Genomic DNA, 22,495 nt, shown 5'->3' with positions numbered 1-22,495 from the left:
AGTCAATATCCGTGTCAGCTAACTCCAACGAGTGGGTTAACGCTATGGATGTATGAAAAGTGCTATATAAATACATTTTGTTTTGATATAACTTGATATATTGATATTGATATAAAAAATGAAGATTCACCTTCCCAATATGTAGGCATTATAGTAATAGTAACTTTGGAACATTCATCTACCGAATAACACAATGACAATGATAGACAACTAATATAGGTCTTTATTGGACACATGTAACAGTGAAACACATGACAGCCATGAAAGAAGCTTTGGCAACGCTTCCCTTGAAGAGAAATATGCTGGTTTAGGCGACCGATGGAGCACTTTTTAAGTGTGTCAAATGCTTCGAAGCAGTGAATCATTTTAGGCCAATTGTCCCAAAGTTAGTCATTGCTTCAAAAAGCCTCTGTTCCTCAACATCATTACTAAGAACTAATATTTGTTGCATGAAAACTAAATGTATTTGCAAGAGTCTGTTCTCTTCATTTCATAACATTTGTCAAGGATAAACAGCCTCCAGTCAGTAGCTATGTGGATGTTGGATTTATTCATTTATTTTTGTCCAATCAGATGTCAGTCTCTGGGATGCCACGCCACTCTAATCTGCCCAGGGGCATCAGAATCAGTTGAGGCATTGGCACACTTTCTTAAACCAATCAAATTTTTTTTTATTGCAATGGATAACAGTTTACAGTACAATTAGGACAGATTTAAACATTTTACTCATATAGAGGTATAGTAGTATAACAATCAATACAAACAGAACAGTCATTCAAGAAAATATTAACAAATACAGAAAGGATTGGACAATTGGCACCTGGCAGGTGAGCTGGAGCCTATTCCAGCTGACTTTGGGTGAGAGGCAGGGTACACCGGAACTGGTCGCCAGGCAATCGCAGGGCACAACATAAAGACAAACAACCATTCACTCACATTGACACCAAGGGACAATTTGGAGTCTTCAGTTAACTTACCATGCATGTTTTTGGAACGTGGGAAGAAACTTGGAGTACCCGGAAACAACCCACACAAGCACAGAGGAACATGCAAACTCCACACAAGAAGGCCAGAGCTCATATTTGAACCTACGACCTCTAAACTGTGAGGCAGATGTGGTCATCAGTCCAGCACTATGCCGGAAAAAGAACTAAATGGATACATATAAAAATCAAGATTAAAAAAAAGATTATTTCATACAGTATCACGATCAATCATATTTCAAATACACTAGGTTGCCCCAAAACCGTAGAAAAGAAAGTGTGGACACTGAACTCACCTAACTACTCTCCATTGATTAAATCCACATCACATAGTTGAAGGGGGCGGAACGGTGGGGGGATTGGTTAGCACATCCGCCTTACAGTTCTGAGGACCGGAGTTCAAATCCCAGCCTTCCCTGTGTTTGCATGTTCTACCCGTGCCTGCATGGGTTTTCGCCGGGTACTCCGGTTTCCTCCTACATCCCAAAAACATGCATGGTAGGTTGATTGAAGACTCTAATTGTTTATATGTGCCCTGCGATTGGCTGGCGACCAGTTCAGGGTATACTCCGCCTCTCGTCCCAAGTTAGCTGGGATAGGCTCCAGCACGCACAAGATGAATGAATGAATGATAGTTGAAGGGCGCCATGTTGTCTCTCTATATCGACGGCATTGCCTTACATTTGCCTCTCACAGTTTTTGGACCTTTTAAGTGGATTTTTGACAACTTTGGGCAAATCTTTGCAAAATGGCTTGTTGTATGGTTGTAGACTGTTTTATTCATCCCTTTCCGAAAACCCCCAAAGGTTTTTCCTTGAGCGATTGGGGGTTCAGATTAGGTTGTGTCATCAATCATTGGCAACTGTGTGCCTTGTGAAGCCCTTTTGAGACTCTTTTGTGATTAAGAGCTGGTCAAAAAAACTTGACTTCCTATAATTGTGAAGTGATAGTAGTAGTACTGAGGTGGATCAAATCAGTTAAGTCCCCACCGAAGGGTTAGGTACCAAATGTTCGTTCCGTTCGGATGGCGGCAATGTAACCCAAATTTGTCTGAAAATTGAAACGTGCTGTTGTCTATCACTAACCTACACTACCGGGAAAGCGGTTTTAGGATCGATGCTCAGGCAGCTGGAATGCCCCCTACAGCCGATCGCCAACTGAGGGTGGGGTTGTTGGATGCCCCCCTCCGGGGGATGTCCCCCCCCCCCCCCCCCCCTTGTACGCTACTTCCTAGAAGTCCACAGTTTTGCTATTACAATGGAGTTCTGGTCCTACGACCGCAGCTTGTGCATAATTGTCGGAACCCTAACGTAGTACTAAAGTCACACAGTAAATATTTCCATGAACACTTGTAGGCCATGAATCTAAAACAATCAAATGAAAAATAGTAAATACGGAGCTAACCGAGCATGCCTTCTTTTGCCTACTTCTTTGTGAATCATTCGAAAGTTTGAAACCTCATATGCTGGTACACTGCTGACCTCTCTCTAGATCTGGGGTCACCAACTTTCTTGAAACTGAGAACTAGTTCCCTCCAAAAGTATTGGAGCTGCAACGTCAATTCCTTTGTTTTTGTTGTATAATGAAAACATTTAGGTTTCAGATCAAAATATGAATATGAGACAAAAGTTCAGAATTCCAGCTTTTATTTCTTGTTATTTACATCTAGATGTGTTAAACAACTCAGGACAGAGCACCTTTTGTTTGAAGCCACCCACTTTTCAGGTGAGCGAAGGTATTGGAACAGACATGATTAAATTAACTTAAAGTGAATAACATTTACTATTTGGTGGTGTAACCCTTACTTGCAATAACGGCATCAAGCCTGCGATCCATTGACTTCACCAGACTGTTGCATTCTTCATTTGAAATGCTTTTCCAGGCCTTTAGTGCAGCCTCTTTCAGTTCTTGTTTGTTTCTGGGGGTTTCTCCCTTCACTCTCCTCTTCAGAAGGTAAAATGCATGCTCTATTGGGTTCATGTTCGGTGATTGACTTGGCCAGTCTAAGACCTTTGACTTTTCCCCCCTGATGAAGTCCTTTGTTGTGTCGGCACTGTGTTTTGAGTCATTGTCTTGTTGAATGATGAAGCTTCTCCTGGTTAGTTTGGATGCATTTTTCTGTAAATTGCCAGACAACGTGGTTTTGTATACTTCAGAATTCATACTGCTGCTACCATCTTGAGCTACATCATCAATAAAGACTAGGGAGCCTGTTCCAGAAATAGCCATGCAAGCCCAAGCCATGGGATTACCTCCACCATGCTTCACATGAGCTTGTGTGTTTTGGAACATAGGTAGATCCCTTCTTTTTCCATACTTTGGTCAAGGTTAATCTTGGTCTCAACAGTCCAAAACCTTTGTGGCTCATCTGATATTCTTTGCAAAATCCAATCTGACTTTCCGATTCTTTTTGTTGATGAGTGGTTTGCATCTTGTGGTATAGCTTGTATGTCTTCTCTCAAAGTCTTTTTCGAACCGTGGATTGTGATATGTTCACCCCTGCCCTGTGGAGGTTGGCAGTGATGTCACTATTGTCTATGGGTGTTTCTTCACAACGTTTAAGTCCTCAACTGCTGTTAATACCCTTGTCCAACCTGTTCGATGTCTGTTGCGCAGTACACCAGTAGTTTCTTTCTTTTTCAGGACATACCAAATTGCCCAATGTTTGTGCAATAACTGTAATCGATTGTCCCTCTTCTCTCAACTTCAAGATGGTTTTTTCTTCTCCCATTGACAGCGCTCTGGTCTTCATGTTTGCTTAACAGAAAATGCAGTTTTCACAGGTGAAAACCAAAGCCAAAAACAAGTACTAATGTTTAAGCAATCAATCTAAAAGGCAACACCTGAGCAATTAGAAATACCCACAAATCACATTCCACTACTTTTGCTCACTTGAAAAGTGGGTGGCTTCAAACAAAATGTGCAGTCCTGAGTTAACACATCTAGATGTAAATACCATGAAATAAAAAATTTACTTTTGTCTCATATTCATCTTTTTATCTGAAACCCAAATGTCTTCAGTATACAACAAAAACTAAAGAATTGACCTTGCCGTTCCAATACTTTTGGAGGGGACTGTACTTCTCGGGTACTGATTTGTTTGATACACGCTTCTGAAATTGCACAAATTATGCTCAATTAGTAATACATTTTATCTATGTGAAGACACTGGTTATGTTAATGATTTCTCACAATAATTAACAATGATTTTACAAGTTAGGAAACATATCAAAATGCAACACCTTATTTCCATAAATATGTGCATTAACATTTTCAAATTATTTTTTCAACATTGCGAGGAAATCACAACATCCCATCACTGGTGAGCTACTTTTAGAACAGGCCCACAGGGTACTCATATGGTCCTTGGAGGTTACACCCATGGGCACCATGTTAGTGACCCCTGCTCTAGATGTACTTTGTTTGGATGGAATATTAAGGCTACATATATCGAAGTCATAAGGTATACATTAATGCACAAAAAAAGTCTCACAATATTATGCCTATTCTCATCTATTTTTCCTCTTATAATTAATTCATTCTTGTAACGACAACTGTATTCTCAAAACTTTTGTTTTACTAATAAAGTTGTTAACGACAAACCTATAAACCGATCACGCCAACGTATCACTTAGATTATTAACTGAGGAGCATTGTGTAATGCAAAGCATGATATGAGAAAAAAATACACTTCTTAATTTTAACATTTATTAGGTTACACAGGTATCTCTTGAGCACTGCAAATGCCACGCTTATGTCATGTGAACTTAAAAGTGCCAATCAGTCAATCTTGATTTTAGTAGGAAGAACTGATTGTAATAGTTTGTACATTAAATTTTGGCACAGGTAAAAAGGCCTCTCACAAAAACTAAGCATTTCTAACAATCTGTAAACCTGTACATAGATCTTGACAAGCTTATGTATATACACAGCAAGGGTGAATTGCTAGGGAGGGGGGAGAAAGAGGGGGGAAAAAAAAAATCTAGGCTTGAATTTTATTGTGCTGCTGATTTCCGGGCAACCTAAGCAACAAAAACAACAATTTTGGAAAAGGAATAACAGTTGAATTACAATTAAAAAGATGCAGTTAAACTTTGCTTCCCGGAAGCAGTTTACTGTTGTTGGGATCTGGTGAGAATAGGTGAGGCAGGGTGGCCGTGCATATCGGCTTCCCCAGGACCACCACGGGTCTGAGGTACTGAAGCTGCTTGATGGCCAGGTCCCCACACCCAGCAAGGGCTTTGTCCAGGATGGACTTCAGATTTCGGACCGATGGGAACTCCCCAGTCGTACCGCGGGACTTGTGAAGCATGGGATGACTGCGTCTGCTTCGGGTGAACGAGATTCCCAGCTGCTTGTTTTCTTTGACTGAACAACTGCGCCGGAAAGTCTCTCGCCGTTTGGCGATTGGTGTATTTTTGTCTTTTGGTGAGGTGTCTTGTATGAACTTGAGGAAGGAAGCTTCGAACCCAACTGGTTTGTACGTGGTAATGTCAAAAGTGTGTGGCGGGGGGCCGAGAGCCTGAGGGTCTATCACGTTGGATGGCTGCACGGAGAGCTCATTTTTCCGCTTGAGAGGCTGCCGCACGGGTAGAGGCGATGATGGAGACTTTTCTGCCATTTTACCATCATCTTTGGATGCATCCTGGAGGCCCTCCTCTGTAGGAAAGCGTACAGAGCATGGCGGCGAGAGATTGATAGTAAAGGGACGAAGGAGGGGTTTTATTTGTTCCAAGTTTAATATTTTCTCCACTTGTTTGTGTCCATTTGGCATTGCTACAACAGAGTCCTCAGCGTGAGTGCCGGTACTCGGTTCGCCATACAACACATCATCGGCACCGACAAGGACACCATTTCTCTCAACAGGAGGCAGCACCTCCTCCACAGAGAAACTCAGAGGATCCTTAAGAAACTCCCCTTGGGTTTCTGCCTTGACAGAGTGCAGGTTTACCTGTGCAGCCTGTCCCTGTGACGTCTCTGGCTCTGGCTGATACTCCATTTTGCACACTCCACGAGGGTTCTCTTCGGCTGCAACAGTCGGCCGAGCTGACTTCCACTGAATCAACTCCTCCAGCCGCTCAGCAGTGAAAAAGAGCTTGTCGGCATTTTCTTTAAGATCCCCGCTTTGCATGTGGTGAACCGCTTTGTAGTGGCGGGTTAAGTTATGTATGTACTTAAGGACAGAGTCACAGTCTTGAATCATGCATGGGTAGGCCACACGGAAACAACGGTCTTGGCACATTTGTAAAGCTTCTTCATGCGATCTGAAAACATAAGCACTGAAACGTCTTCTCCTTTTTGACTCTTTTTGGTTTGCAGTAACATCCTCAATGTCTTCCTCTGACTGGTCAGGTTGTTTGGCTATAGTTGCCGGTGTCCCGGTTGAGACAGGTGTAACAGGGTTCGCGGGTGTGACTATAAGCTTCTTTTGGCATCCTGTAACTGACTTTTTGTGAGTACTCTGAAGCCGTACGACCAACGAGTCGTAGTACTGACAGTGTCGATACAGAGTGTGTTTTTTCAGTGCGCCGGTGTGGGTGAATACTTTAGCGCAGCCCTCATACTTGCACCAAATTAGCTCTGGCGTCTGAGAGTGCACAATGCGGGTGTGACGCGCTAGACTGCTCTTGAGATGGTAGGAGGCGTTGCAGTTGACAAACTGACATTTATACTGGGGTTTAGGCTCATCCGAGTTTGGGTAAGGGCTTTTCTTCACATTCTCCTTTTTTACTTCAGGATTGTGTTGCACTTCTTGTTCCAACAAGAGCTGAGAACGTTTGTAATGGTGTATGAGCTGAAGGTGGCGCACTAGGCCTACCTGGGTGGAGAAGGCTGCATCGCAGTTTTTGGCGACACAATGAAAGGGTTTATTGAATTTATCTAGAATATAGCAGAGATTACTTTTGGCCACCAAGCGTCTTGTTCTGACCTGGGGTATAAGCCCATCCTCACAGTCTCCCTTGTGGTCACTTTCTTCCTCTTTAATCTCAGCTACATTTACAGCGAAAGATGAAGAACTACTACTCAGGGTTTGTATAGTGTCACTTTTTTTTTTCATCTCATGTTCCCAACTGGGTACTTCTATCTTCACCGTTGGGTTCAATTTCTGTAATGTGGACGTTGCAGCTTTTGTAGACCTAAGAATAAATTTGTCCACCAAACTGTTACTGAGCTTATGCGTCCGAATATAATGGCTCCTCAACCCTCTTTTTTCTCTAAGACTCTTGAAACACAGATGACACTTAAAGGGCTTAAATGATGCATCCTTAAAACAAGACATTCTTTTGGCCTGTTCACGCGTGTGGCCATGCATGGTAACATAGTGGCGCAACAAGCTATTGCTCCGTGCAGTCCTAAATCCACACTTTCCCATCTCGCAAGAGTAGGGTTTAAAATTGACGAGATGTGATGCAACAGCTTTTTCTTCTGTTATATTTCCTTTCGGTAGTTGTGAAGATGCTTTAGAAAGCAGAACCACGGGTTGTTTTTCTATGACAGCCCGATGAAGGGATGCATTTGCTTCTTGCGTGGAGGGAGGCGGCTTATTTAGTACACTTTGCGGGGATAAAGAATTGAGGTCCAGTCTACTTAGCCCTATGAGAATTTCTTTAAGGACATCATTTTTACCTAGGGTTGATGTAAGGGGGGGAGAGGTCGTGCATTCGTACCAATCTTCTCCTGGTGAGCATGGAGCTGAGAGTTGGTTTTCATCTTCCTCATTGTCCGACTCCATTTCAGTCTTGATCTTTTTGCACTTTGGACCCCGCTCCTTGTCTTGTTTGTGGTCTTTGTTCTCCAGTTTAAGGTGATCTGGGTGAGCATGTTTTAGGTGCCTCTGGACATCTCTAGCTCGGGAGAAAGTCATACCGCACTTCTCAAATCCACAGGTGAACTTGCTTCCATCGAAACACATCGCCACCAAGGTCAGCACTGCTTTGGGCTTGGTGTTGACAGATGGTTGACAGGAAGCGGCACAACTCTCTGAGGAAGTTTTCTGACACTCTCCGTTGACACTCCCTTCTGTATCACCTTGATTATTAACAAGGGCCGCCCTTTCCAAATCAGCCTTGAAAATGGTCTCTTTTGCTTTCCTCTGAGCCTCAAAGTCCTTTTCAGAGAAAGTAATGCTGTGTGTGGATAGATGCTCTATGAATTCTCTTTTGGAAAAGTAAAATTTTTTACATATGGGGCTTGGGCAGGTGAAGGCAGCATCCCTGAAATGCTGTGCCTCGTGGTGATAAAGTTGCCCCAGGTCTGAGTAATTCACATAGCAGCCCTCAAGCTCACACTGGTAGTTTAGCTGATAGCCATGGATCTGTTTGTGCAACACAAGTTCATTGGAAGAACCAAAGCGGCCACCACAAGCCATCACCGCGCACATGTACGGTTGGTCACAGTAGTGAATTTTTCGATGTTTGTGGTGATGATAAGCAGAGACAAAATGGCGCCGGCAAAAGGCACACTTCTCCCGTTGCTCTCTCATCTGATGAAAATGCTTCACGTTCTCGTCGCCTTTATGATCTGACTTTAAGTGCACGTATAAGTACTTGGAATGTTTAAAAACTCTGGAACACCCGGTTCCAGGACAGAAATACTCCTCCCTGTTCCGCAGACTGAAGTGCTGGTTTATGTAATCGAATGTCACATGCTCGTTGTCCACGCACTTGTCTTTGACAGTTTTGGCGTGCTGTACAATGTGCTGCAGGACTTCAGGATCACGCGTAGATTCATAATACAAAATTAAAGACTGATCAATGGGAATCTCCCCGGGTTCCATCTCATCATCCTCAATCTTTACATTGTTACTGTGTTGATGCGTCTCGCTTTGGATGTGATGTCTCATATGGGGAAGAAGCTCTTTTCTGTTCCTAAACTTCTGCAAGCAAATGGGGCAGGGGTGTTGGTCGTCCCCGATGTGTCTTTTGGAGTGGTGTATGATTTGAGCATCAGTGAAAGACCTTTTACAAATCCGACAACAGAGCTTGGCTCTCCTCACTTCTCCTTGAACTAAGTGAATAGGCATTTTATCAGGCTGCTTGAGAAGATGAAGACTTCCATTTAAACAGGGTTTGTGCTCAAGTTCTTCTATCAGTGTGTTGACTTGTAGCGTGAGTGGTTTCTCACTTTGTTCCTCATCACCTTCCCCTTCCGACACAGGTTTCAACCCGAGAAGGGAGCTACAGTGATACTTGAGGGTTTTCCAGTCCCAAAATTCAGGGTCAATGGACCAGTGTGCCTTCAGCACTAGCAGCAGTTCACAGCGTAGCGAGTTGGGGATGACGCCGCTCTCCTGATCATACTTTTGGTCTGGGCGCTGGTAGAGCTCCTCGAGGCGGCTTAAGACCTGCTGGCTGGGGCCAAGGAGGAACTCTGTGAGCAGGCAGGCACGCCGCACTTCCAGATCATTGAGAAGGAGGCCTGACACCATATTACAGATGCCGATTCTGTTTTCCGAGTCATCATGCTTTGGAAGTTGTAGAGCTTTGACACACAGCTCCACTGAGGCAGCGGTGCCCACTGCCTCTGCCTGAAAAATACAGGAATATTTTAACGAAAATGATAATTGTCACAATTTAAGTTTCAAAATCTTCTTTTCCAAAATATTTGTGGCCTGCTTTGTGCCCGAGCGACACACGGGCAAACACTTGACACCCAATAATAATTTTGTATTATTCCACACTAGGGGTGAGACAACGTATCAATATTGCAATGTATTGCATTGTCAGCTTTCACAATACACCATTTATACACCAACCACTGAGACCAATGCGTATCAGAACGAAGCAAGAATGTAGCGCTGACAACCTTGGATAATCAGTAACGCTTGGAGAAGATGACTGACAATAGAAAAGAAGGTTAAAAAGTGGAGAGAAGGATGGATAAATAAGAGACTAGCAAAATTAAAATCATGTTCTATATGTTTTAATTTATTTATTCAGATACATAGATATTGTGATGCATAGCTCATGGTTTTCTCCCAATATATTAATAGTTTTGCCATCACTGTGTTGTGATACTACCATTAACATAACACTATATGCTGGGTTATTCTGAAATTATGTAACAGGAGACATATTGGTGTACCAATTTGTAACAAAGAATGACAAAGTCTCACCTCTGTTTGAATTACACGGACCAGGTAAAGCAAATGTTGCACTGTTTTGGCAATGGCACCCAGCTGAAGGCATCTTTCAAGAAGAGAGACAAGTGAGGAGTCCAGCCTCCTCTGAAGTTTACTCCACAGAAGAATCAGATCCCTATGGATAAAAGGGACATCCCAAAAAACATGCATTAATTGGTGACTCTAAATTGCCCGTAGGTGTGACTGTGAGTGCGAATGGTTGTTTGTTTATGTGTGCCCTGCGATTGGCTGGCAACCAGTTCAGGGTGTACCCCGCCTCCTGCCTGATGACAACTGGGATAGGCTCCAGCACGCCCGCGACCCTAGTGCGGAGAAGCAGCTCAGAAAATGGATGGATATATGTATTTTCTCATCCCTGCAACCCTTAGGTCTAATTTAACTTGTTAGCTGGCTCAATGTTGGCAGACATATTTTGTTTTACTTTTGTCTTACTTACTGATACTGACGCGGTATTAAGACTCCTTTACCATGTATCTGGAGGTATTTAATCATGTTAGTAACCTTTAGTTAGCAACCTCTTTTGCACATTATAACACTTAAGCGCCTCTCCTGTCATAATGTGTTCTTGGGCTTTCACGTGCCGATTCACATCGTCCATTACTCCGTGGCTTATAGAAACATCGATTTCGCATACAGTACAACGAGCACCCCCTCCCCCTCCCAAAAAACAAACGAAAAAAAAAATAAAAATCAATGGCACGATGCATGGGAATTTTTCAGTGTAAACTGTCTGAAAACTCTGCAGGCATTACTGTTTTTCAGATACACAAGATGAAGAGCTATCTGCTGGTTGTCTGGAACTCAGCATCCTGAAACCTTAACTGGCGTGCCAACATCCGATCTGACCAGAAGCTGTCAGTCAATCAAAAGTTGCACTGCCTTAACTCATTCACTGCCAGCCTTCCCAGTTAACCTGGATATTTGACTTATATAGCAGTCAATGGCAGTGAATGTGTTAATTGAAGTCATTCCTTGTGTCTACCAATCACAAGCTGTGCTACGTACAGGTCAAGTCCGTGATACCCACTCACTCCGGAACTTTTTCAACTTTCTTGTAAAGGCGGAACATGGCAACTGCCCGTAACAAATTAGGGAGAAATATGAACACTTGGCATCTCTGCAAGACCAATGCTCTATCGATTGAGCTACCAGGGACATGGAAAGAAGTTACTATGACATAATGCAGTGGGGAATCGACACCTGCAAAAATACCACCACGCTCCAAAGATTCACCTTAATATCACCTGATTGGACTGCAAACCAGTCAGGTGGTTCATACAGGTAATGCAGCAGTTGCTGCTCCTGACATCATATGGCACGTGATTTGAAGCTAGCTTCGAAGCTTTGGTTCTATGGAATTAGAATTGAGCATTTGAAGCACATATTGACGCTTCAGTCAAACTGCCATCACTACAGTGAAAACTTTGTTAAAATATGCACCAATAAGCTGGTATGGGTAGTCCACACATCAAAATTACAGTGACATTTAAAACGGTGTCACTTGCCCTAAAACTCCCCTTCCGAAGTGCCAATGGAACATTATTGGTGTGAAGAGCAGTGTGCACATTCAATTTCAGAGGCCTTTTAAGTGCTCATTCCATGTTTTTTTCTGGAAAATTCCACAAAGTTGGTGGCCACTTGTCACATTGCTAACAGGAGACCAACATCCATATTTTGGCCCCAGCCCAGAGGCCGGCAACAGACTCACCAGGAGTGGTCAAGGCTGGGCTGCTGAAGCTGCTGCGTCAGGAAGGTCGTGCACAAAATAAAGCCGGTGTTCTCCTCCCCCTCAGTCTCCAAGTTGGAGGTAATCTCAAGAACATCCTTGCAGTCTTGCCTGGATATCTGTTTGTGTGGAAAATATGGTATTATGTGGAGTGGGAGGTCACAAACAAAGAGGCATTACTGAACAAAAACAGAGTCGCCAAAAAAGGCAGCAGAGAGTTACTTCAATAAAAAATATGGTGCACATTATGAGACACATTGTTCAGGGAGTGACTGGAAAAATAAATTTTGGGTTACAAATACAGTGCTCAACACATTAGGACTACAATAAGGAAAGGTAGAAAGACCCACCAGCATACAAAAGGCTATCTAGAACCTCTTTACCTCCATTATGGCTTCTTCATTGGGAAGCAGCTGGCAAAGCAGAGCGACGTATGTGTGACGAAATGTAGCTTGGTTGGAGATGGCGCTGCAGTCTGTGCAAGCTTTTGCCAGCACCACAGCCTTGGCCACCTCGCCCATCTTCTCCAGATGCTTCACGCGCATCTCCATGAAGCCCTCGCCCTCCAAGCAGATGTATGCGTCAACTACACAAAGAATAGTAAAAAGATGAGCAAGCTATGGTAAACAGGATAATATGATGCTAAGATTGAAATTGATATAGTTAAATTTTTCTTTTAACCTTCTTGTTGGGCGGTCGGCTGGCCAGAGAGGAGGGCGGCGAGGACAAGATTGCTCCATGCGCCTCCCTCTCCTGTGATCTGCAGTAAAGCTTGGAGGTCCGTACTTCCGTACTGTAACAAGGTGTCATGTGCAATCTGAAGGGACCCAAAATGCAAACCCCAATTGTTTTTTTTATTAGACTAAACACCACTACTTATTCACAATAAGGGTGACTGAAGCTTCAGAGCACTAACCAAAAGCCTGGCCTCAAAATACGCTGTGCCTCAATTGCAGAGGAATGTGTTGTCCACTGAATAACAATCTCATCAACGCACATACAAACCTCTGAATAGTTTATTTTGGGGTGAGGGGAAGGTACAAAGTTCTTTCTTGAACTTTGTAGTGTTATGGTTTACAGTATCTCCAAACAGCATACAGATTTTAAATCTTGATTTATTCTGAGTAATTTGTACAAATAGAAATTATTTATTGATGCAAATAATCACTTTGTACACACACAAAAATATAACTATATCAGGATACAATATTGGATTTAATATTGTGGTAGACATTTTAATTATGTCTCATTTATTTGTGTAAACAAATGATGAATAGTATATTAAAATGAAAAGACACACAAGGCCTCAATTTAAACACTACATCAAATAAATGCTTTTATACTCTTCAGTTGCTCTGAAGTCAGCATTAATAGAGTTTTTTTTTTACCTGAACAGACTGGTGGAATTGAACCCAAGCTTCATAAGGGATTTCATTTTCGGGAACTGACAGAAATAGTTCAAAACAGCTTCTGCATGGAAAAACAAGAAGAATGCTGGTGTAAATTATCATAAGTAACACAAGATATCCATAGCTCTTGACATGTGCAGTTATTTTCTGTGTTATTAGATTGGAGAGTGGCTAAGTTGACACGTCGAGACTGTACAGAACAGTTCCCTTTCCGGTCCCAGCCGGCTCGAACGCTTCCGTTTCCAGTCCGAGCGGGCTGGCTAATGGCGGCAGAGCTCAAAGAACGAAATCATTTCATAAACTAATTCAGCTCATTACGTTTACTGAAAAGATTTGTTCTTTTGAACGAAACGTTCGCGAACGAAACAACACTATTATCAGGAGTCCTACTTAAAATACGGATTTATCGCAACAGTCAACCCTGACGCACTAAGTCCGCTCTGATACAGATACAGTTGTAGGTTTCTGCTCGACACAGGCAGAACTACTTTTATGGAGTTAAAAGTCTACTCTCATTGAGGAGCTATGGAACTGTAGTCTGGTTTTGGCTGCCTACAATAACTCCGACCCCCACTCCTGCATCGCGCCTACAGTGGACGCACCCCGAACGGCGAAGCAGAAGCAGGAACGTTGTGTGTGTGTGTGTCTATATATATATATATACACACACACACACGCCACCACAGCCGGTCCGTGAGAAACATGCCAATTCCTAACCGGTCCGATAAGATGACATATTTGGGTCGACCTTTTGGCTCACAACACAAAGCCCCCCAAAATAATAATAAAAAATACCCAAGCAACAGTTCATTACTCAAAAAATTCATAAGGTGGGACACTGAAGTGAAAGTTCCACTGTATCTGAATATGGGAAGCCACAAGGGCTGTGTGAAAGCTCACTTCTGACACAGCATGGTCCTGCTACAGCAACTGCAAATAAACGCCTGATGCCAATGGTGACGGCAGGGTGCAAGTTGCTGTTGTTTCAGAGTCAAGCATAAGTGTGCTTAATAGGCAATAGTGTTACTGTGGTAATTAGAGAATATAACAAAGACACACACCGTGCTATCTCTACAACTGTGCAATATACAAACGTCTACCGTATGATATAAGCCTCTATCATTTATATTATTATTTTGATGTGTGGGGTATTGGGTTAGCTCTGTTGCTACACGAATGTAACGTCTGAGTCAGAACATCACCCATGCTTAATCCAACTATTACATTAGTGCAACAATTGGCTTGAGTGTAAATCAAATTCTCATGAATGGAGAGTAGGGCTCATGAAAGACGTGCCAGAGGCTACTGTGACTATTACGCTAGTCACTCATGAGCTGTCTTCAATAAACACAGTCTGTGCAGTGTGCATGTGTCAGGGATGCCAGGTCGCACTGTGCAAAAGTACATTGGTCGAATCTCACTCCTCGAGAGCAGCTGCAGCCGGGTGGGTTAGCACTCTGCTGAGTTGGATGGCTCTACTGTGAAGTGGCCTGCTACTAGCGGCTAGACTAGTACTTATTAGCCGCTAGTGGGCTCGTGGACTGGCAGACCAGCGGTGGACCGGCGTTGGCTCTGTCCAATACTCCACAGCCTCGCTCCATGCACCACATGTATATCCACACAACACAAACGCTTAAGGGAATGTTAACTGACTTCTACATTCGCTAGCTTACGAGCTAAGGAGCTCGCTTGACCGCGGCAGGGTTGTTTAAGAGGTCAGCGCCTCTCTCGGAATTGTTGTGTGTGGGTGTTCCACTAAAAAAGGTCCTAGCATGTTGTGTGATAAAATCAAGTGTGATAATATTAGGCTTAACATGAACAGGATTTTTGGGGCCGATCACCGATCAGAGAGTTTAAAAAACCGATAACCGATCACATGATAGAGGAATGTGTCTATTTAAATGACCTGTTCATTTATTGTATATAATTGTGTAACTAATTGCTCAAATAAATCTATTTACAATAAATAATGTATCTTTGTTCCTCTATTTATGCCAGTGAGGCATAGTGACAGGCAGAACAAATGAATGGTCTTCTATTAGATGGCAGGAAGTAAATACAGTAATTAATGTATCCACTTTTTGTGACATTTTTGTTTGTTGGTGTGCCGTGAGATTTTTTAATTGTAAAATATGTTCGTTGGCTCCATAAGGTTGGAAATCACTGCTCTAGTCAGATCGTGTATTCTAATCAGTCAGGTCAAACCAACATTACAACATGACAGAAATAATGGGTGCTAACTTACTGTAATTAAATTACTTCACCCACACCGAAACTTTAGCACATATTTACAGGTCTACGTCAAAACACACGCGACAAGGGTAAAAATAAACTAGCTTTTGGATTTAAATATACTGTGCAAGATGGCGACGCGCAGTAAATGTCTTTGCGGAGCCGATCAATGACCGGCGAATTATGACAAAGCCGAGCAGCATAAAATGCTAATTATCGGTCGATACCGATAAGGCCGATAGAATCGGCGTAAAGTCTAGATAATATGGCCAAATCCAATCACAACACTCATTTTGCATTGGAACACTTGTACTTACAGAGCGAGCCTCTTCAAAACAAGAGTCACTCTGTCCGACTCTGCGGTGAGGTGTGAGCGGGCGGCGGCGAAGCAGTTTATCGACAGGCAGTAGACCTCGAGAAGCGGAAGACCATGGTCTATGGAGTTTCTGCTGCCAGCATAGTGCATAAGTGCCTGGGGGTGGGGGGTGGAGAGAAGAAAAAAAAACAGCATTAGACACTAGTAATAACATTGGTTTTCCCCTAAGAACAATCATAAATCGGGTGACATTCACAAGCTTGTTCCACTTGGTAAGGGGAGATGCTAGACTGCACCTGAGTGATCCCACTTTACACTGTCTGGTTTGAGGGGCCACTGATTGGGCCCGAGGGGACTGGCTCAGTAAGGGGAAAATAACCCATACAAATTGTCAAACAGAGAGTATTTAGTAAAGATGGAAATGGTTTATGGTTGCCCAATAAACTGTGATCGCGGCAAAAAAAGAAACATAACAGACCAATCCGGTATGTGGAATGGGTTTGAGTTGACAAGTCTCCAAGCGTCCTTGGATCTTTTGAAAGGCACTATATAAATCCGAGCTATTACTATTACAAGATTGAAAATAGCCCATTTAAATAAAGGAATTAGAGCCTTGTAAATATCACATCAAATCATCTTGAAATCACTCCTATAATGGCACCAATCTGTGCAGCCTAAAATAAACATTTGATTTATTTTGTTTACACGTACTGCATGTCTATTCATTGTCGCAAATCTACTTTGATTGAAAAATAGTTTGTCTCAAATATTTAATTAGATTTCAATAACACCAATTACAAAGCCTCTAAATAATTTGTACTGTTAGAACGTCTGCCTCACAGTTCTAAGGTTTGGGGTTCGAATGTCATATTCTTGCTTGGAGCTTCCATTTTCTCTCCATACTTGTGTGGGTTTTCTCTAGGTACTCCGGCTTTCTCCCACATTCTAAAAACATGCATTTTAGGTTGGACTCTAAATTGTCTATCTGTTTACAAGTCATAATGTCAAAATGAACATAGGATTTGATATTTTAGTATTCAAAATAAAATGTGGTTCAATGCTTTCTGCATATATCTATGATTTTTAAAAAAAATATGAACTGGATGCAATATATCTTGATAATACAGATAATTGCGATTACATTGTTCATGATGATCGTGAGGTGAAATGTTTATACCGTTTCATCGCTACTATTTAAAATATTCTACTGTTTGCAAACACTGAAAATCTACACGGTGCAACACTAAAGTTTATTTAAAGCGTTTAGAATTAGCCTGCCACAGTCATTCTGGAGGCTGGTGAGCTGATTATATATATATATCACTACGGCACTGCATGACATCCCGAGACGCCCAAGTGCCCGACAGACACCTTTGCAGGTTGGGTGTCCATGGGGAGCCTTGATTAATTCCCCACCGTCTATTTATGGCACACCCACAAATGGAGACTCCCCAAAAGGATCTCAGCCCTGGGAGATTTGTGTGGGTATACTAATTACATTGAGAATACTTCTGACTCAATGGTGATGCTTGAATTGGAAAGAGAATAGTTAGTTTGTACAAAATATGACTTTTGGAGAAAGAAGTAGGATAGTACAGATGGAAATTTAGCCATTGACCGTTGTGTTGAGGTTTAAGATGACTCAACTCTCAGTAGTGTGCTAATAGGATTTGGGGAACAACATTATAAGCTGGTAGATGCTGTCCTGTTCCCCCGCAGTCTATCGTTCACGCCCCCAGCTCAGGTAGCTTTATGAACTCATGACCAAATTTTGTATCTCTTAAAGGAATAAATTGGTAGTTTATTTTTATTTTGCTACATTGCTGGTAATTGTTTTTAGTGTGTGTAGATTACTCCCTGTGTCAAGGCACCCTCTGACCTCTGTTCCTCATTTTTAGTTCAGTATGTATGATAATTCTTATGCTTTTATTCTTTCACCGTTTCAAAATTCCCCCATGATATGTCAAAGAACACGATTCTCTGGTTTTACCACTGTCACATAAAAAAAAAAAAAAAAAAAAACTTACATTTTGATGGCATATACATTTTCAGTTTAAAGATTCTCATCATTTTCTTTGATTTAACACACTGATAAATTTTATTTCCATTTTAGTAAACCTCTGTGTACATAAAAGTAATAATAATAATTTTAAAAAATTCATTTTTGTGTTTTGAATCGTTTGGGTCGCTTTAGGAAAAGCCATGTTTTATTGCAGCCAAATGTCCAAAAGGATCAAATTTGACCAGAACAGTCTGTGCGGGTGAATCAATTTATACACACCCATGTCGACGCGCCCCACAACATTAACGTTAAATTACCAATGCGGAACGCACTATTGTAATTCAATTAGCTGTGTCAAAAGCAATTCTTTCCAATTTATTTGATGTACCTGGGCTTCTCCAAACACTAAATATGATATGAATCGAACCAGTAGTGAACCGCTCATTGAATATTGTGGCGTTAGCATGCTTGGAACTGCAAGATGATTAAAAAATACCAATGTGCACAAATTCGTTTTGTAATTTATATAGGATAGACCCCATTATCTTGCACCGCACGGCACCGCACCCCCCCCTCCCCTCCTGAGGAAAACAACCCTTACTGAGCTAGCCTTATGCTACTGTTAGCATCAACGTTTCACGCACTCGTTTACCTGACAGAAGTTGTCGCAGTAGTCCGCGGACGACGCCACGGACAATTCCTGCTGCCTGAGCCCGTCTTCGAAGGCCCTCAGCGTGGCCAGCAGGGTTTCCATTGCGACCAGCGTGTCCTCGGCCGTGTCCAGGCCCCGTCCGCTCCATTCGTGCACGAACTCGACGTTCCTCTCCGCCATCTTCCCTCTCCTCCGCGGCGCGTATGCACTAGTGCAGTCTGACACCGCCTTCTTTTCTTCTTTTTGTGGTTTCTCAGCGGTTTGCAAAGTGTAATAGTGAACTAGCACCATCTGTAGATCAGTAATGATTACTGCATGAGATTCCACACGAACTTGGGGTCACCAACGCTTTTGAAACTGAGAGCTACTTTCTTGGGTATTGAGTAATGTGAAAGGCTACCAGTTTGATACACAGTTCGTAAAAAAAAGAAAATAAAAAGTTTTAATTATCTTTAATTATATGTTGCTAGTAACAATTAATTATATCCATCTATGTGAAAGCCGGCGGGTGCGGCCACCCCGTTGATATATATTTTGAGAAATCATTAACATCATCAGTCCTTTCATTCTTGTCTTATTTCACTCACTAAAGGGCTGGTACTCAATAATTAGCTCCCTCTTCTTCCTTTGTTCCATTATTTTTCCCCCACCAGATCTTCTTGATTTCATCTTTAGTCAGTGCTTTAGGCTTCTGCTTTTCCTACTTGTCAAGTCTCCTTGTTAGCAAAAGGCATTTCCTCTATTACCACTTTCAACACTGATATTCGGGTCGTTTTTTGTTTTGTTTTGTTTGTTTTTTAATTTCTCCCAGAGATTCTCATTGCTGTGCTTTGAATGACATAATTTTTAAACGTGTTTTTGCACATCCATAATCATCTATAGACAATTTTGCGCAAAAACATAATTATTCATTTGTTTTGATCAACAATATTTTCTATGAGTCTTCTATGTAGTTTAAGCAAAGTACCCATCCTATACTCTGACGTCACCTTAATATTTATATAAGTGTGACGCTTGTTGCGGACTGGCGATATTAAAATAATTTTAGACACCCAAATCCCTCCCATTGACATAGTATATTTTAGTTGAGCCGTGTTTGTTTCTCCAAAAGGTGGCATTGTTCCAGACGAATTCAGTTATGTGGAGGTTCTTTGGGTGTCATTTGACCTCCTGTCAAATATAAAGTGCATAGGAACAATGTTTCGGTAACGAGTAGTATTTTTAAAAACAAAGTTATTCATTATTTTTAATCATTAACATTATTATTATTATTATTATTTACCAGATGTGCTCGGCGCCCTCTACCGGAACGTCACGCTCACTCTTTCTCACCCGGAAGTAAATACATTCAATTTCCTTGGAGTCGACACGTGTGAAAGGTAAGCAAACACGGCGAAGATGACGCTAAGGAAAAACGGCTGGAACAGCTATGTTAGAACGATCCACGTTGTTCGGCGTATCTTTTACGTTTGTCGTGTTATAAAGAAGACGGCACAACTTGGCCAGTAGTGTTTGTAAACATGATAGCTGTGCGCTTCAGTCGTTTCACTCACGCATGATTGCAATTAATCTCTATGAACATGTACTCAAGAAATTCCTATTACCCAGAGGTAGAAGAAGGTAAAGTCACATAATATGTACAACTCTTAACCTTCAAGTTACAAGTCCAAGTTACTGTGACAAAAATCAAGAGAGTCTGGTTAAGCAAGTCCTATGTCATTCTATCTTGCTCTTTCACAAATATTACTTAGCACTCAGAATCTGTAGCTGAGTTGGTTAGCTGTACTAAGAAATACACAACCAGGTAGTTTTCTAAAGGTTCCAAAACCAATCTCTGTATTGGGATGCACGATTCCAATTTTACCAGACTGAGTGCGAGTATACAGTAACATTTGAGGACTCGCCGACACCGAGTACTGATGGTTAACGTTGCCATTGTTTTACAATATTGATGATTGTTTTATTTGAGGGGGGCGTGGCTCCTGGCATGCTAATTGGAGACGTGAAATTTTCCATCCCGTCGACGATTGGTTTTCAAAGCGCATCACCATAGCCAATTTGGCCCCAAGCATCAACACACCTTTGTAAAAAACATTTATAAAACCAATCATGTATTCTCTGAAACACAAACTTTATTGACCTTGGTATAAATTTCACTCAGATATAACACTGCTTATACACACAATCAGATGTTGTTGAAAAACTCAAAACTTATTGAACATGCAAGTCAGAATCGAGTCATGTGACTTGATTCCTCGACGTCAACTATTACCTTTCAATGACCATACTTTGTAATCGTGTTTGTTCTTACAGTGCACTGGTCGAACCATGGGGAAGTCCAAACAAACAAAAAACCATAATAATGGCAAAAAGAAGAACATAGCAAAAACGTGGAAGACGAAACGCAGGACTAAAGACTTGGATGAGATCCATTCAGACATGAAGCCTGAAATTGCTGCCAAACTGCTTCATCAGGAGGTGGACTACGATGTGACAGGATGTGCACAGCACTACTGTTTACACTGCGCGTAAGTGCAAAACTTTTCTCACTATTGAGGGAGAGCTTGAGGACATTTCAGTCCCTTTTGGATTATGTTACAGGTGACATTTTGTGATTTTATTCCCACAATTTAGAACAGTTGCCAAGTGTCAAAACACGCCAATGATCAAGAATTATTGTACATTTTGCACACCCCATTTCATCCATCCATCCATCCGTCCATTTTCTGAGCCGCTTCTCCTCACTAGGGTCGCGGGCGTGCTGGAGCCAATCCCAGCTGTCATCGGGCAGGAGGCGGGGTACACCCTGAACTGGTTGCCAGCCAATCGCAGGGCACATAGAAACAAACAACCATTCGCACTCACAGTCATGCCTACGGGCAATTTAGAGTCACCCCATTTCATGTCTTGCTGAAATCATCCGATCTTCAGTGGCCAGCCCTGACTCAGTGACCAGTCTTTGGATTCAAGCAATTAAAAATGTAATTTTCCATTACGTCTCATTTAAGACATTTGCACATTGAATGCACATAAAGGGGTACCGCAATTTGCAAGTGACCTGACTTAAGAGTTTTTCGAGATATGAGTTGTCGCTCAGGTGATTTTGATGTTGGCATTGGACTTCACAATGAGCATCAGACAAATCTTTGTAAAACAGAGGACACGTGTTTTCTTGAAGCTGAACTCTCAACCCTGAAGAGGACAAGCGCAGTAGTAAATGGATGAATCGACTCGCTTGGGGTTCTTCATCACCAGTTGGGTAATACAGTGACTTTTTGTTGCAGGAGATATTTTGTGGATATGAAATCTTTGAAAGACCACTTCAAGACTAAAGTCCACAAGAGACGGTAAGGCTACAGTATTTTTGTATGCATTGGAACATGTTATATTTGGACTATGAGCCCCTTTTTCCTCCAACCAGGTTGAAAGAGCTTAGGGAGGAGCCGTACACCCAGGCAGAGGCAGAGAGAGCGGCCGGAATGGGCTCCTACATCCCTCCAAAAAGTGTGGAGGTGAAGACCCAGCCTGTGGAAGAAGACATGTGCTGAAAAGCTCCTTCTCTGTAAACTTATAGTCGGATTTACAAAAGCCTGAAGTAAAAAAATGCACATTTAATGCTAAATTGTGTGTTTTTGGAACCAGGTGTTTCATAAGTGACTATTATTAGCATCACGAAAATGTTGCCTTATACTAGGTAATACAGTGTAAGTTATGTAATTATGCTGCATGCGTGTGGAACTGTGTGGAGTGGTAATAAAGCCCGAGTTAAGATTGCCTTTACACAAGGCTAACAAACTGGTGGTCTCTGTTAAATCAATTGCACACATCACACAAGCTGAGTTTAAACATGCATTTCATAGGTTTTTATACAACTGTAAAAAATATGTACATTTTTGGGATGGAAAGTTGAATATGGGTCAGTATTTCAGCCTAAGGAGATTATTTTAGTGAACTCTACCGCACTTGGGTATTCTACTTTTTCTCCCTACATTTGAAAACCGATAACTACTTTCTATTATTTTAGTGAACTGTA

The 22,495-nt window shown here is 42.0% G+C and overlaps 2 protein-coding genes across 3 annotated transcripts; one reads left to right on the top strand and one right to left on the bottom strand.

The window, feature by feature from the left end:
• Nucleotides 1-205: 205 nt before the first annotated feature.
• rlf (RLF zinc finger) lies at nucleotides 206-18,761 on the bottom strand. Its single transcript, XM_061795352.1, has 8 exons — nucleotides 18,463-18,761; nucleotides 15,810-15,964; nucleotides 13,240-13,321; nucleotides 12,533-12,668; nucleotides 12,235-12,437; nucleotides 11,834-11,970; nucleotides 10,099-10,240; nucleotides 206-9,510 (listed from the first exon to the last, which is right to left on the bottom strand). The coding sequence occupies exons 1-8, from the start codon at nucleotides 18,751-18,753 to the stop codon at nucleotides 5,071-5,073; spliced, it is 5,586 nt and encodes a 1,861-aa protein (XP_061651336.1). The 5' UTR covers nucleotides 18,754-18,761; the 3' UTR covers nucleotides 206-5,070.
• A 995-nt stretch (nucleotides 18,762-19,756) lies between these two features.
• Nucleotides 19,757-22,257, top strand: znf593 (zinc finger protein 593). Of its 2 annotated transcripts, none has more exons than XM_061794850.1 (4): nucleotides 19,757-19,841; nucleotides 20,776-20,990; nucleotides 21,747-21,809; nucleotides 21,884-22,257. In XM_061794850.1, the coding sequence occupies exons 2-4, from the start codon at nucleotides 20,791-20,793 to the stop codon at nucleotides 22,008-22,010; spliced, it is 390 nt and encodes a 129-aa protein (XP_061650834.1). In that variant the 5' UTR covers nucleotides 19,757-19,841; nucleotides 20,776-20,790; the 3' UTR covers nucleotides 22,011-22,257. The 2 variants fall into 2 exon arrangements, with proteins under 2 accessions (XP_061650834.1, XP_061650833.1); XM_061794849.1 differs by lacking the exon at nucleotides 19,757-19,841 and adding an exon at nucleotides 19,868-20,082.
• Nucleotides 22,258-22,495: the final 238 nt, after the last annotated feature.

The sequence above is a fragment of the Phyllopteryx taeniolatus genome, chromosome 13 (genome assembly GCF_024500385.1).
Source record: "Phyllopteryx taeniolatus isolate TA_2022b chromosome 13, UOR_Ptae_1.2, whole genome shotgun sequence".
NCBI lineage: Eukaryota > Metazoa > Chordata > Actinopteri > Syngnathiformes > Syngnathidae > Phyllopteryx > Phyllopteryx taeniolatus.
The sequence above is the reverse complement of the archived record's forward strand: the minus strand, read 5'-3'. Positions and strand labels throughout refer to the sequence as shown.